At 43.8% G+C, this 12,992-nt stretch overlaps 1 protein-coding gene across 5 annotated transcripts in view; it reads left to right on the forward strand.

The window, feature by feature from the left end:
* The window catches only part of Dapk1 (death associated protein kinase 1), a 203,698-nt gene that overhangs the window by 154,646 nt on the left and 36,060 nt on the right, over positions 1–12,992 (forward strand). For all 5 annotated transcript variants that reach the window (XM_045142872.1, XM_045142871.1, XM_004672345.3 and 2 more), the window contains exons 11-17: positions 1,172–1,264; positions 4,416–4,535; positions 4,958–5,056; positions 6,527–6,625; positions 7,855–7,953; positions 9,181–9,378; positions 10,993–11,190. In XM_045142872.1, coding sequence (XP_044998807.1) covers positions 1,172–1,264; positions 4,416–4,535; positions 4,958–5,056; positions 6,527–6,625; positions 7,855–7,953; positions 9,181–9,378; positions 10,993–11,190 — 906 coding nt within the window. The remainder of the gene's footprint in view (positions 1–1,171; positions 1,265–4,415; positions 4,536–4,957; positions 5,057–6,526; positions 6,626–7,854; positions 7,954–9,180; positions 9,379–10,992; positions 11,191–12,992) is intronic.

The raw sequence follows: 12,992 nt of genomic DNA on the forward strand, positions 1-12,992 counted from the left end.
TTGACATCAGTATAATAAAGTGATAGTGGAACCTTGTGCTGAATGTGACAAGCCACCACGTTTTAAGTGTCTGCGTTCTTTGTGGCAGCAGCATGGCACTGTCAATATCAGACGCACCTGTGTTTCTGCAAATCCAGCCTTGTCCATCAGGGTGGGGGTGGGTGGTCCAGGGGCACTGCTGTGCGTCCTCTTCTTCCTCAATGTGACACTGTTTCCGGCCTCCTGGAAGCACAATGTAATGGGGTAACTTTCTGTACCCACATTCATGTCAGACTCAGAGGAAACACGGACTGCCATGTCTTCCAGCAGTGTACCTCATTTTCATGCTTCAAGTTTTGACTACACTAAAAAGGCCTTTAAAAGTTTTAGTCTGGGGCTGGAGAGATGGTTTAGCGGTTAAGCGCTTGCCTGTGAAGCCTAAGGACCCTGGTTCGAGGCTCGATTCCCCAGGACCCACATTAGCCAAATGCACAAGGGGGTACATGCATCTGGAATTCGTCTACAGTGGCTGGAAGCCCTGGCGCACCCATTCTCTCTCCCTCTCTCTCTCTCTCTCTCTCTCTCTCTGCCTTTTGCTCTGTCGCTCTCAAATAAATAAATAAAAATAAACCAAAAAAAATTTTAAAAAAAGTTTTAGTCTGCTTCCTCTCTCCGTCTTTCCTCTTCTACTCTCTCTGTCTTCCCTCTCTTCCTGTCTCATTCTTTACCTTTTGTGTCTGCCTTTAATACTCGATACGGAGAAATTTGTGTTATAGACTAAGGTGTCCTCTGCACTTGCACATCTATGCATTTTCATAATCACGTTATCCTCTGTTACTGTTACTTGGGCTCAGAGGGCTCAGAACAAGGTTCTTCCTTGCCAGGCTTGTCTGGGGGACCCCACGTGTCCTTAAAGAGCAGAGGACAAAGTGTGCAGAGAGAAGGGATAGGGAGCAGTCACTTGAGAGCCCAGCAGCGACTGCAGCACAGGCTCTGTCCTGATTTATAAGACCTTTAGAAAACTTCCTTAAGCAAATAGTCCAACCTTCGTGGGAACATTTGCCCTGAGAAATAGTGCTATCAGCAGTGCGCCCTCTCAGTGACTTTGACATCTGCACCAATAGGGCCTTGTTATATAAGCTGTCCTACCTCCTCTCCACTAACTTTTTATGTGTTGTTGTTTTTTTTAAAGCAATCCGTTCGCTTGATATCACTGTGCCAAAGATTATCCAGATCATTCTTGTCCAGGAGTAACATGAGTGTTGCCAGAAGCGATGATACACTGGTAAGCCATCCTGTTTACTTTGGCTGCTCTGCTCAGGGCCGTGTGTCTAGCATGCTTACATTGTTGTGTTTGTTCAACAGTTCAATAAACCTCCACGTCACAGAAATGCCAGGCCTGCACTTACTTTTCCTGAAGTGGAGGATTAGGGATGCTGACACCATGTACCTGGGACTGCTGTTTTGCTTCATTTTACTTGCCAATATCCGTATTGCCCCTGTGAACCTACACTGCTCCCCTTTTCCCACAAGCACACATGCACACACCCAAGCAAAAGAGTAACCAGTGCAGTGGAAGAAGAAAGAGCTTGCACTAGTTTAGTTCCCATGCATGAGAATGAGATCTCTAATTGTCAGTGGCAGGAGAATATAGGATCATAGTGCTACAGAAGGGACAAACAGTTGTCACTTCCTTCTCTACCAACATTGAAGAAAATGGCCAGCCTCTGTCTTGTGGTATTTATTGACACTGTTCTGAATGCCCAAGGCCCTTGAGAACAGCAACACAGTTTTTCCCCAAGTCTGAACTGAAGCCAAATCACAGATGAGTTCTTCGGATATGACCAGACACCTCTGAGTCCAACGAGACTTCCCCCAGCCAGTCAAACAATGGGACTTTGTTAATTCAGGGAATGAAGGGAACTCCAGGAAAGGCAGCTGTGCTTGTTCTGTGGGAACTCCCCCATTCAACAGTCAATGCTTCCTGAGTGGAGTTGGGCACTCCATTGCAAGGGATCACACAGCAGCAAGACAGCAGCTCTGTTTTCTTCCTCTGAAGCTAGTCATGGCACCATAGCCCAGGTCTGGTCTTGTGGAGTGAAAGGAGGAAGTGTCTAAAATCAAGTCAGAAAGCATAAATATATAAGAGGGAATAGTAGCAAAAGGTGTGGATTCAGTGGAGAAAGATGGGCGTACAAAGGGAAGTGGTGAGAGATTATTTTATAAAAAATGGAACTCATATTTGCCTGTCAATAAATTTTATTTATTTTGCTTCTTGGAAAAAAAAATAAATAAAATAAAATAAAAACAAGTCAGAAAGCAGCAAGTCTAAAGGGGAAGGAGGGGGGTGAAGAGGAAGGCTTCCTTGGGAAGGGCTTGAGGGTGGCCACAGAACAGGAGAGTGATGGCAGCTGTGAATTTAAACTGGATATGAGGATGACTAGTTTGTAAATTATCACCGTGAGTAATCACTGGGGAGAAATACTTGTGTCACCATGAAGAATTGAGGGCTGGAGCTGTGGGCAAGGACGTGGCCTGCCCTGCTAACCATGGGGCATGTTTTAAGACCACTTCCTTCCATTTCTCTTATTTCTCTTGACTTTTTGTCCCCCATATCAATGACTGCTGGTCATCCACTTGGATTATGATAGAAAAGTAGAAGTTACAACATTTTTTTTGTGTGTGGTGTGCATGTGTGTCTATGTGTGGAATGTCCATGTACACACATCATATAAAAGACCAGAGGCCAATGTTGGGTAACTTCCCCAGTCACTGTCCGTCTTATTCTTTGAGACAGTCTCGTATTCAACACAGGTTTCACTTATTTGGCTAGAGTAGCTAGCCTGCAAACCCTAGGGATCCTTCTGTCTCTGCCCCTCCAGTGCTGGGATTACAGGCGCATGCTGCTACACATGGCTTTTATGTGGGCTCTGGGAATTCAAACTCAGGTCCTTATGCTTGTATAGGAAGCACTTTACCAACTGAGCCATCTCCTCAGCTCCTTATGGCATTCTTAAACAAATGTCCTGTATAAATATTATCAAACCCCTGTGGCATTGTTTAGATGCAGGTCTGTAGAGACGAGAAAAAGCTCAGAGAAATGCTTCTCCCTCCTTCCTCATACGCTGATTCTCAGCAGAGAGCTTGGCTTCTCCGTATTGGATGTTTCCACGCATATCCTTCAGTACTTTGTTTAGGATTCTACTAGCTTATTACTTCACTTAATATGCCACATTCTGGCAACACTGACAAAGTTGCAACAAACTTTTAAATTATTTCATAGTTATTTTCTTCTTTGAAATAAAAGCATCTCTTGGTTTCTTTTTGTTGTTGTTGTTTTGTTTTCTTTTCCAAGGTAGGGTCTCACTCTGGCCCAGGCTGACCTGGAATTCAATATGTACTCTCAGGGTGGCCTCAAACTCACAGCGATCCTCCTACCTCTGCCTCCTGAGTACTGGGATTAAAGGCATGCACCCCCACACCTGGCTCTGGTTTCTATTTTTATGGTTCCATTTAATGCCTGTTTTTTGTTTTGTTTTGTGTGTGTATTTGTATATGTGTAAATATATGTGTGTTGTGTTTTGTGTGTGTGTGTGTGTGTGTGTGTGTGTGTGTGTGTGTGTGTAGACCAGAGGTTGATAGCAGTTGCATTCCTCGTTTACACTCCTGTTTACTGCAAGGCCAGCCACGTGAACCGACTGTAATAGTCAGCTAATCTAGTCAGCCAGCTTGCTACTGGGATTCTGTGTCTTCGCTTCTGGAGTACTGGGATTATAGGTGGCCCGCCACCACCACCCAGCATTTACTTCGGTGCTGGGGACACAAACCCAGGCCCTTATGATTGATTGCATGGTAAGTGCTCTGTTCACTGAGCCTTCTCTCCAACTTTCAAGGCTTGGTTTTAAAATATATGTAACTGTTTTCATCTCTCAAAGAATTTCATTATTTTAAGCCTAGAGAAGCAAGACTTTTTAAGTGACCAAAAAAACTACAGTTCTGTGATAGGAAAACTGGAAAAATGAGACTTCTTTGTAGAAAGCAGAGTTTCCCCTGGTTCTATTTATGGGTTTTCTTTTTCCTTATCCAGTAAGTTTGTGTTTCACTGAAACTTCTCTCTGCAGCCTTCTATATTTTGATGGATTCCAAAGATAAACACAGAGGGTCATCAACATTATTCAAAATCTGATCGCTGAAAGTTATTTATCTTTGGGTTACAAGTCAGGTGACAATTGGCCCAAGTAAATAGTAAATGGCATTAGCTTATAACACAGAAAGGGCCAAATTTTACTTCCAAGTTTCCTTGTAACCATGTATTTGGGAATGAAGTGACATGATTCCCCTCAGATGCACCTTGTAGAAAATCAGCCCTGAGATTCACTCATGAGGGAATAAGGACGCTGTGAGCACACTAACACTTCCCATCTTCACTGTCTCAGGATGAGGAAGACTCCTTTGTGATGAAAGCCATCATCCACGCCATCAATGATGACAATGTCCCAGGCCTGCAGCACCTTCTAGGTTCCTTGTCCAGCTATGATGTCAACCAACCCAACAAGGTCTGATTCTCTGCTGCCTGGAGGGGGGATGGGTGTGTCACAGATTGTGCACCCACAAGTTTGAGTTTGGAGAGGCCCCATCTGCTTCCTCATTTTTTGTTCTGATTAAGATCTTCATAACTAGGGAGATGGGATTCTTCTTTTTAATGTGATTTCACTTAGGAAGGACTTTCTGCCTTGAGGGCTTTTCCTCATGCCCAAATCGGGCCTGTCTGCTTGACATGTTGGGTCTTCAACAAATGACAATGTCACTTTTGATTGTCAGTTTGAACAAGGAAGGACCTTCTGTTCTTTTGACCACCTTCCTTTCCTGTCAGGCAGCCATAGCTCTAGGGAGGGACACAGGGACAGCAGTGATACTGTGTGCTTTCCCATTCCTTCCAGACCCAAACACTCATGCTTTCCTTCCTTACCTCTTCCAGCACGGGACGCCTCCGTTACTGATTGCTGCCGGCTGCGGGAATATTCAGATACTACAGTTGCTCATAAAGAGAGGCTCGAGAATTGATGTCCAGGATAAGGTCATGATCCTGTTTGACCAAAAATGAATTTATTTTATGTATTTTCAAATGTCTCTTAATTGTAAGGGTAATAGCGAGGGAAAATATGTCTTATTTCGTGATTTCCTATCAAAGAAGACATACTGCTTGAGCCACCTCTGTCCCAAAGTACAGACCAAGAAGAGGCTCCCCATGGCCTTCCCAGGGCTCTGCCCAGGGGCAGCAGGCCCTAGTCTCCAGGGTCTGTAGTCACACTTGCAGGTTTCCATGTAGAATTAACTTAATCAGAAATTCCTTTGCTTGCATGTTTATTATGTAACCAAATAAGGAGGACACACTTGGTCGTATAGACCTCATGGACATGTAATCATGATTGAGTGAGGCCTGATGACCATGACCAAGGATCCCGCCATTAGCTCCCCTAGACGTTAAACAGAGCTGTAAATGTGCCAGTACATTTGGCCCTGGGAATTCATAGGTTCTATGCCCACAGATTTAAACAACTGTGGATCAAGAATATTTGTGAAAAAAATTCCATGAAGATTTATTTTTTGTATTGACAATTTTCATACTTGTATTTGCCTTACTTCTGGACCAAAATAAATAAATATATAAGATAAAATATAATGTACAGAATAAAATATAGCAAGTAAACGTATAGTAAGTATTTGTACTGTATGGGATGTTATGAATAATCTATAGGTGATTTAAGGTTCATGTGAAGATATGTCTTGGTTCTGTGCAAATAACTGTGCCATTTTATAGTAGGGTATAGAACATTAATGGATTTTAGTATCTGTGGAAGAGGCCTGGAACCCCTACAGATGCCGAGGGCTGACCATGTAAGGAATTCTAACCATAGGATGATATGAAGACTTAAAGATAAACAGGATGAGGAGATAGCTCTGTGGATAAAATGCTTACTGGGCAACAGTGAAGGCCAGAGTTTGAATCCCCAGCACCTATGCAAATGCTGATGGGCATGGAAACCCACCTATAATCCCAGAGCTCGGGAGACAAAGACAAGGGATGCCCCGGGCAAGCTGGCTACTCTAGTTGAAATGACAAGCACTGGCTTCAAATGAGAGTCTCAACCTCATTAAATAAGATGGAGGGTGATTGAGGAAGCTATCAGACATCAGTGCATACTTCCACATGTGCACACATGCTAACATATATACCCTACACACACATGCACAAAGAAAACCAGTTTTTTTGTGTGTGAAATGACTCATATTCATAAGAAAAGTTACAAAGGTAGTACAGAGACTCTCTTGAGCTATTCAGCTGGCATCTTGTTATTAACAGCTTACACGACTGTAGAATAGTTGTCAAAAGCCTAAAGCCTAATCAGATTTGATTTCTTTTGGAAGCAGCTCCTCTCGGGTTTGCCAGTTATCACACAGGAAAGCAAGGGGTGTTATTCCAGTGGGTGCATACATCCAAACCCTTCTCAGCTTAGAAATGTGATCCCATGTTATTCTTATGCAGGGTGGATCCAATGCCATCTATTGGGCCTCTCGGCATGGCCATGTGGATACTTTGAAATTTCTCAATGAGAACAAATGTCCTCTGGATGTTAAGGACAAGGTAGGTCCACTGCTCTTGGGAGGGGTAGGAAGAATTAATACAGGGATGTATCTGATTTCTGGCGTGGCTATGGATTCAAGAACCAGAAAATAAGGATTGAAGAACCAATGCTTCTTACAGCGAATTTAAGGTAAACTTTTTTGGTTAGCCTGTGGCTAAATACTAAGATGCCTTAACCTGAAATCTGCTAGGTAGCAAGCAGAGGCTATCTCCCTCCCTACAACGTAAGCACCCAAGCAAAGAAGAGGAGAAGGAGCCAGTATCCCAGTGTCCCTTCAAAGGCACATGCCCAGTGACCTAACTTCCTGTCACTAGACTTCAACTCCTAAAGGTCTCATCTCCCTTAAAAAAAAAAAAAAAAAAAGCCTTCAGGGCTGATGAGGTAGCTCAGCAGTTGAAGGTGCTTGCTTGAAAAACCTGTTGGCCTTGGTTTGATTCCCAGTACCCATGTAAAGCCAGATGCACAAAGTAGTACATGCATCCGGAGTTCTTTTTACAGTGGCACAAAACTCTAGTGTACCCATTCTCTCTCTTTATGTCTGTTCTAAATAAATTAATAAGTAAATAAAATACTTTTAAAAGCCTTTAGCACATGTCTTTTGGGAGATATTTAAAATATAAAATGTAACACATATGTTTATTATAGCACTTGTCTGGCAGTTGACAGTAGAATATCTTGCTTTGTCCTTTTTTAGTTTATTGTGATGTTTTTGACTGGCAGATATAAGTAAGCTATTCAAATTAATTTCATATATGAGAAAATTGTAATGTTCTTTACAATTCCTAAATGTAAGAAAGAAGTTTCTAAGCATAAGTGAACAATGAAATGAGAAATTTAACAAATATACAAAACTGCATATTTAAGTAATTGCTATATAATGAAACTTAGTAAGGGGATTTTTTAGAAAATCAAGCAGCTAAAAGTACCTGTCTGGAAAGAAGGTGAAGCATGGGCATCCTAGGAAAAGAAACATATTCCCACCGAGCTTTTTGCACAGGGGTTTTATCACTATCAGGATGAGCCAGGTGTGTGGGCACAGCCCTGGCTGGCTGCTGAATACCCTCGCCCCAGATACGGACCAGACCCCTAGGAGCAAGTGTCCTAAGGGAGTGCACAAGGTGCCAAGAACCAGCAGGGTGGGACAGCATGCTTAGGAGTGATCTTAGCTTGGTTCTGCACACCCTACTCACAGAGAAATCTCTAAACCACGGGCTTGTTTCTTTTGCAGTCTGGCGAGACAGCCCTTCATGTGGCAGCTCGTTACGGCCATGCAGATGTGGTTCAGCTACTGTGCAGCTTTGGTTCGAATCCTGATTTTCAGGACAAGGTAGGTCATGGGATGCCATGCACACTTCTGTGCTCTTTGCATGTGTGCCCAGGTGATATACCTGGTGCTCTCTGCAATGAGCTTTCTTGTCATTCATTGCCAAACACTGGTCTGTCTCACATGCAGTCGGCATTGCTGCCTGGTTCACTTCCAGCCTCTTCATTCATTTTATCATGTCATCCTCTGGACATTTCTATGTTGTATGTTACAATTATTAGCATCCTTGTTTCACACATGAGGAAATTGAGGTCAGAGAAAAATTCTATAACTTGATCAATGTGTTAGTTACTTGTGTATGACCAAATACCTGAGAAGAGACTGCTTAAGGAAGGAACATTTTATTTTGGCTTATAGCTCTAGGGGATACAGTCTATAATGATGGGGAGGCTGGCTAGTCACATTGCATCATAGTCAGGAAGCAGAGCGTAAACAGGAAGTGGGGCCAGGTTATAAAATCTCACTGCTCACCCTATAGTAACATGCTTTCTCCAGTAAGGCTTCAACTCCTAAAGGTATTATGGCCTTCTTAAATAGTACCACTAGATTGGGAATAAGTATTCAAACATAGTAAGTCTATGAGGAACATTTTTCGTTCAAAACACAATATCCAAGCTCTCATAAGCAGTGGAGTTTGGGCTCAAACCCTATCCAGACTGATTTCAGAATTCACATTTGTGAGCATGACACTGTAGTGGCATCTCATAGAGCTTCACGACCAGCTCTGCCCTTGGCTAATTAAAACATAGTTATTTTGATTGCCCTCTTGCAAAGCAATAATGCTGTCCTGACTCACCATTATGTGGCAGAAATCTTGAAGCACAAAAGTTGCTGGAAGAATTACTGCTCAGAGATGTGTTCTCCTGCTGTGAATAATTTCAGATAAAGTTAATACAGGTAGTTTTACAGAAAAGATGCTATAAATCTACACACGTGAAGACCTAGTTGTTCAAAATAGCTGAGCCAGTTCCAATGGGCCACCAAAAGTCAGTTGTCAGTCAAATGACAGGAACACTAAATTCACCCAATACTCGAATGCTGAAGACAAAACAAACCAGGAAGGATGCTGGAACAACCTCTTGATGGCAGTGGCTCCCAGCAGCGGTATTACCTTAGATTACTATTTGGCCCCATTAGTTGTAAGTTCTGTCCTTCCGTGGCCTTGAATTCTATTTTCTTCTTTCTCTATTATTGAAATTTTCTCTTCTCTGCACTTGGGACCTTGGCTAGGAAGAAGAAACCCCCCTGCACTGTGCTGCCTGGCATGGCTACTACGCAGTGGCCAGAGCCCTTTGCAAAGCTGGCTGCACCGTGAACATCAAGAACCGAGACGGAGAGACACCGCTGCTGACAGCCTCGGCAAGGGGCTACCATGACATCGTGGAGTGCCTGGCTGAACATGGCGCTGACCTGAATGCCTCTGACAAGGTGCTGGATGAGGGAATGCAGGGCACTCAGCATGAAGGGATCTGGTGGGCTAGTGAAACCACAGGATTCTTCCATTTGTTTCTGTCTGTTTCCCTGAGATCACAAACACGAACGCAACAAATTGCATTTGTCTTTTCTCCTCTCTGCTCCTAAGCTTTTGTGAACTAGATTCTGCTTAGTAGTTAATATCCATCGTTGTGTGTAAGAGAATCTACAAACTCATTTTGGCTACTATTACAATTGTAGCTGTTTCATTTTGAATTAGAGACAGTGATGATCACTGAGCCCCAGGCAGTTCTCACTAGGCCTAAGCTGGGCAGCTCACAGTTAACTTTTAGGCACACAAAGTAACAGGAACTGCCTGCTTTTTTGTAAACAACAATAATAATGATGATAACAGGGCTGGAGAGATGGCTTAGCAGTAAAGCACTTGCCTGTGAAGCCTAAGGACCCTGGTTCCAGGCTTGATTCCCCAGGACCCATGTAAGCCAGATGCACAAGGTAGCACATGTGTCTCGAATTCGTTTGCAGTGGCTGGAGGCCCTGATGTGCCCATTCATTCTCTCTGTCTTTCTTTCTCCCTCTTTCTCCCTCTGTGTGTCTGCTCTCAAGTTAATAATAATAAACAAAAAAAAAAGCTTTTTAAAAAATAAATGGTGATGATGATGGCAACAAAGCACTCTTGTCTGGCAGCTCCAATTCCAGACCAGGTGTTTGTTTGTTTGTTTTTTTAACCTAAGCAAACAGTATAATCAGCTTGCATGCTGAATTTGTGCTTACTGAGAAGCAGAAGTGATACACTCTATATAGTTAACATTTGGGGTGCCACAGTTCATGTAGTAGCTTCCACTTGTGAAATGTTGCCTTGGTATAGGATGAGGTTTTTAGCTGAAGGCCACTTTGCCCACAGGGGACTTCTAGTAATATCTGAACGTATTTTGTTTGTCACGTTTAGCGGGGTTGGGAATTGCTACCCACATCTAGTAGATCAAGACCTATGGCTGCTGCGTGCCCTGTGACTCACAGGGGCTCTCACGACAGAGCACTATCCCACGGCATGAGTGCTTGTGGAGAAACGTGGAGGAAATGCGCCCAAACTCTCCGCTCAGCTCCAGCACACAGTTCATCGACTCACCGGGGACTCTGCAGAGTGGAATGACTTCCCACCCCGATTCTGTGCTAGCAGAAGCTCAGCTTCCCGTGTACAAGGCGTTATGTCTCCTTGCTTTCTTAGTTTATCCTGGTGTAAAAGAAGTCTTTGTTTAGGAATTGAGTATTGCTGAGCAGACGTGTCTTTCACATTGTCTCTCAGTTGCTCCAGTGCAGGGAGCGTTGTGCCAGCAACACTTACTTCCATCTTTCTGATACAGAGATGAGAAGCACAGGGCCTGTCTGCTTGCGCTGCTATAGGGGTCAGCTTAGGCTGGGGTTAGTTAGAGTGTGCTAGACCGTGCCCCTCCTTCCAGAGTTGAGCCACTGACTTTTCAAGCCCTCCTTTAGGATTTATGGTAGTGATTCTGTTGCCAGCTAAGTCTCACCCATTGGGGCAGTGAAAGTGGAGAGGTCCAGCCACTAGCCTAAAGGAGGACACTCATGGCCCAAGTTTGTTTCCAGGATGGACACATTGCCCTTCACCTTGCTGTGAGGCGCTGTCAGATGGAGGTCCTCAAGACCCTCCTCAGCCACGGGTGCTTCGTGGATTTCCAGGACAGGCATGGCAACACGCCCCTGCACGTGGCCTGCAAAGATGGCAGCTTGCCTATCGTGGTAGCCCTCTGTGAAGCCAGCTGCAATTTGGACATCTCAAACAAGGTAAGTGTGCAGGACAGAATTCTCACCTTAAAATGTGTCTGTCCAGACATCTGCTTGAGGGTTTTGGTCAGGTTTCAGTTGGTATTTTTTCATGAATATCACTCACATGGACCTGTTTTTCATTGGACAATGCTGAATGTGACTTTTGAGGAATTTCCTAGGCTAACATAAAATTGTTACAGTAACAAGTACTTCTGTCCACTCTGGCCTCCCACTCACTGCTGGATGTGTGGGTTGTCTCTGGGCATATCTTGTCTTTGTGCTGTGTGCTTCTCTCTGTGTGCTCATGCGTGTGCCCACGTGTGTGCTCGTGCATGTGTGCTCGTGCGTGTACTGCTGTAGGGGAATCAGACACGGGGCACAAACAAGGACTTCTGTTTGGAGCACTAAGTCTTCAGGAAATGCCTGATGTTAGGATTGTTTTGGGTGTGTGCATTTGTGTGGTGGGTGTGCAGCAAGCACCATGAGCATACGGCAGAAGTAGGCATTGAGTGTCTTCCTCTGTTGCCTTTCCTCTTTATTTTCTTGAGACAGAATCTCTCACAGAATTTGCAGGTTGCCACTTTTGGCTAGACTACCTGACCAGTGAGCCCATCAATCCTTTGTCTCCACTCCCCTCAGTGCCAGGGATACAAGGGTACCCTGCAACGTTTGACTTTTTATGTGGATGTTGGTGATCAAATCCAGGCCCTCATGCTTGCATAGCAAGTACTGTCACCAGCTGAGCCATTTCCCAAGCCCAATATTATGACTTGGTCCGGGTTCCCACGACCACATGGTTGTCTATACGTATGTTGAGAGTACTATAGTCAGAAGTTTTGTGTGCGTGCCAAGTAAAATGGACACACCAAGAAGACACAATCACCTGTGACTAATGAAGGGATGAAAATAAATTGTATGCTTCTTAGTCCATAAAAGTCCATGTTGGCTCTCACCTCCTTTTCCCTGAACCCCATCTAGATTGTCAGTACCAAGTACAAACAGTTGAATAGTCACATAGTTTCAGCCCAGAACCTATAAGAAAGACAAACACTATTCTCTTATGATTGTGGTAGTCTAAGAGGAATTCCTTTTTTTTTTTTTTTTTGAGGTAGGGTCTCACTCTAGCTCAGGCTGACCTGGAATTCACTATGTAGTCTCAGGGTGGCCTCGAACTCATAGTGATCATCCCACCTCTGCCTCCCAAGTGCTAGGATTAAAGGTGTGAACCACCATGCCTGGCAGGAATTCCTTTTTAATTGTGGGGAAATGTTTGCTTATGAATGGTGTATACATTGCTAGCAGGGTTTTATGTAGATTTGTTTGAGGTAAAAGAATTAATATCTGGAACAGCTAGAAAATTTTATACCTATAGAAAACGTATTCCTCTTGCATATTAAGTGGTTAACTGTGATGGAAACTGAAGTCAGTAATCCCCACAGTATGGAAACAGGAAAAGGCAGTACCCTAGGTCTGGGCTGTTAGCTGCTTGTTGCTTAGTCTACCCTGTTCTCACCTCACCAAGACAGCTATGGAGGTGGCTGAGGGAAGCCAAATGTGACATCAGCACCCACACCTTGGTGTTCCTTCTAGGAGGCTTTCAGCACAAAAAAATGTGCTTCACTTTTGTGGTATACTTCTTAATTCATCCATGGTACACACATTGGACCTACTGGGTGCACAGCATCAGGAGTACTGTAGCTCATTTTTTAACATGAACGAAGCCCTGAGCTCAATTCTCAGGTCCCAGAAAATAAAACAAAACATGAATGCTTTATCTCATGCTTCAGGGAAATGTACACTTGCTAAAAATGCTCATTAAA

The sequence above is a fragment of the Jaculus jaculus genome, chromosome 2 (genome assembly GCF_020740685.1).
Source record: "Jaculus jaculus isolate mJacJac1 chromosome 2, mJacJac1.mat.Y.cur, whole genome shotgun sequence".
Classification (NCBI taxonomy): Eukaryota; Metazoa; Chordata; class Mammalia; order Rodentia; family Dipodidae; genus Jaculus; species Jaculus jaculus.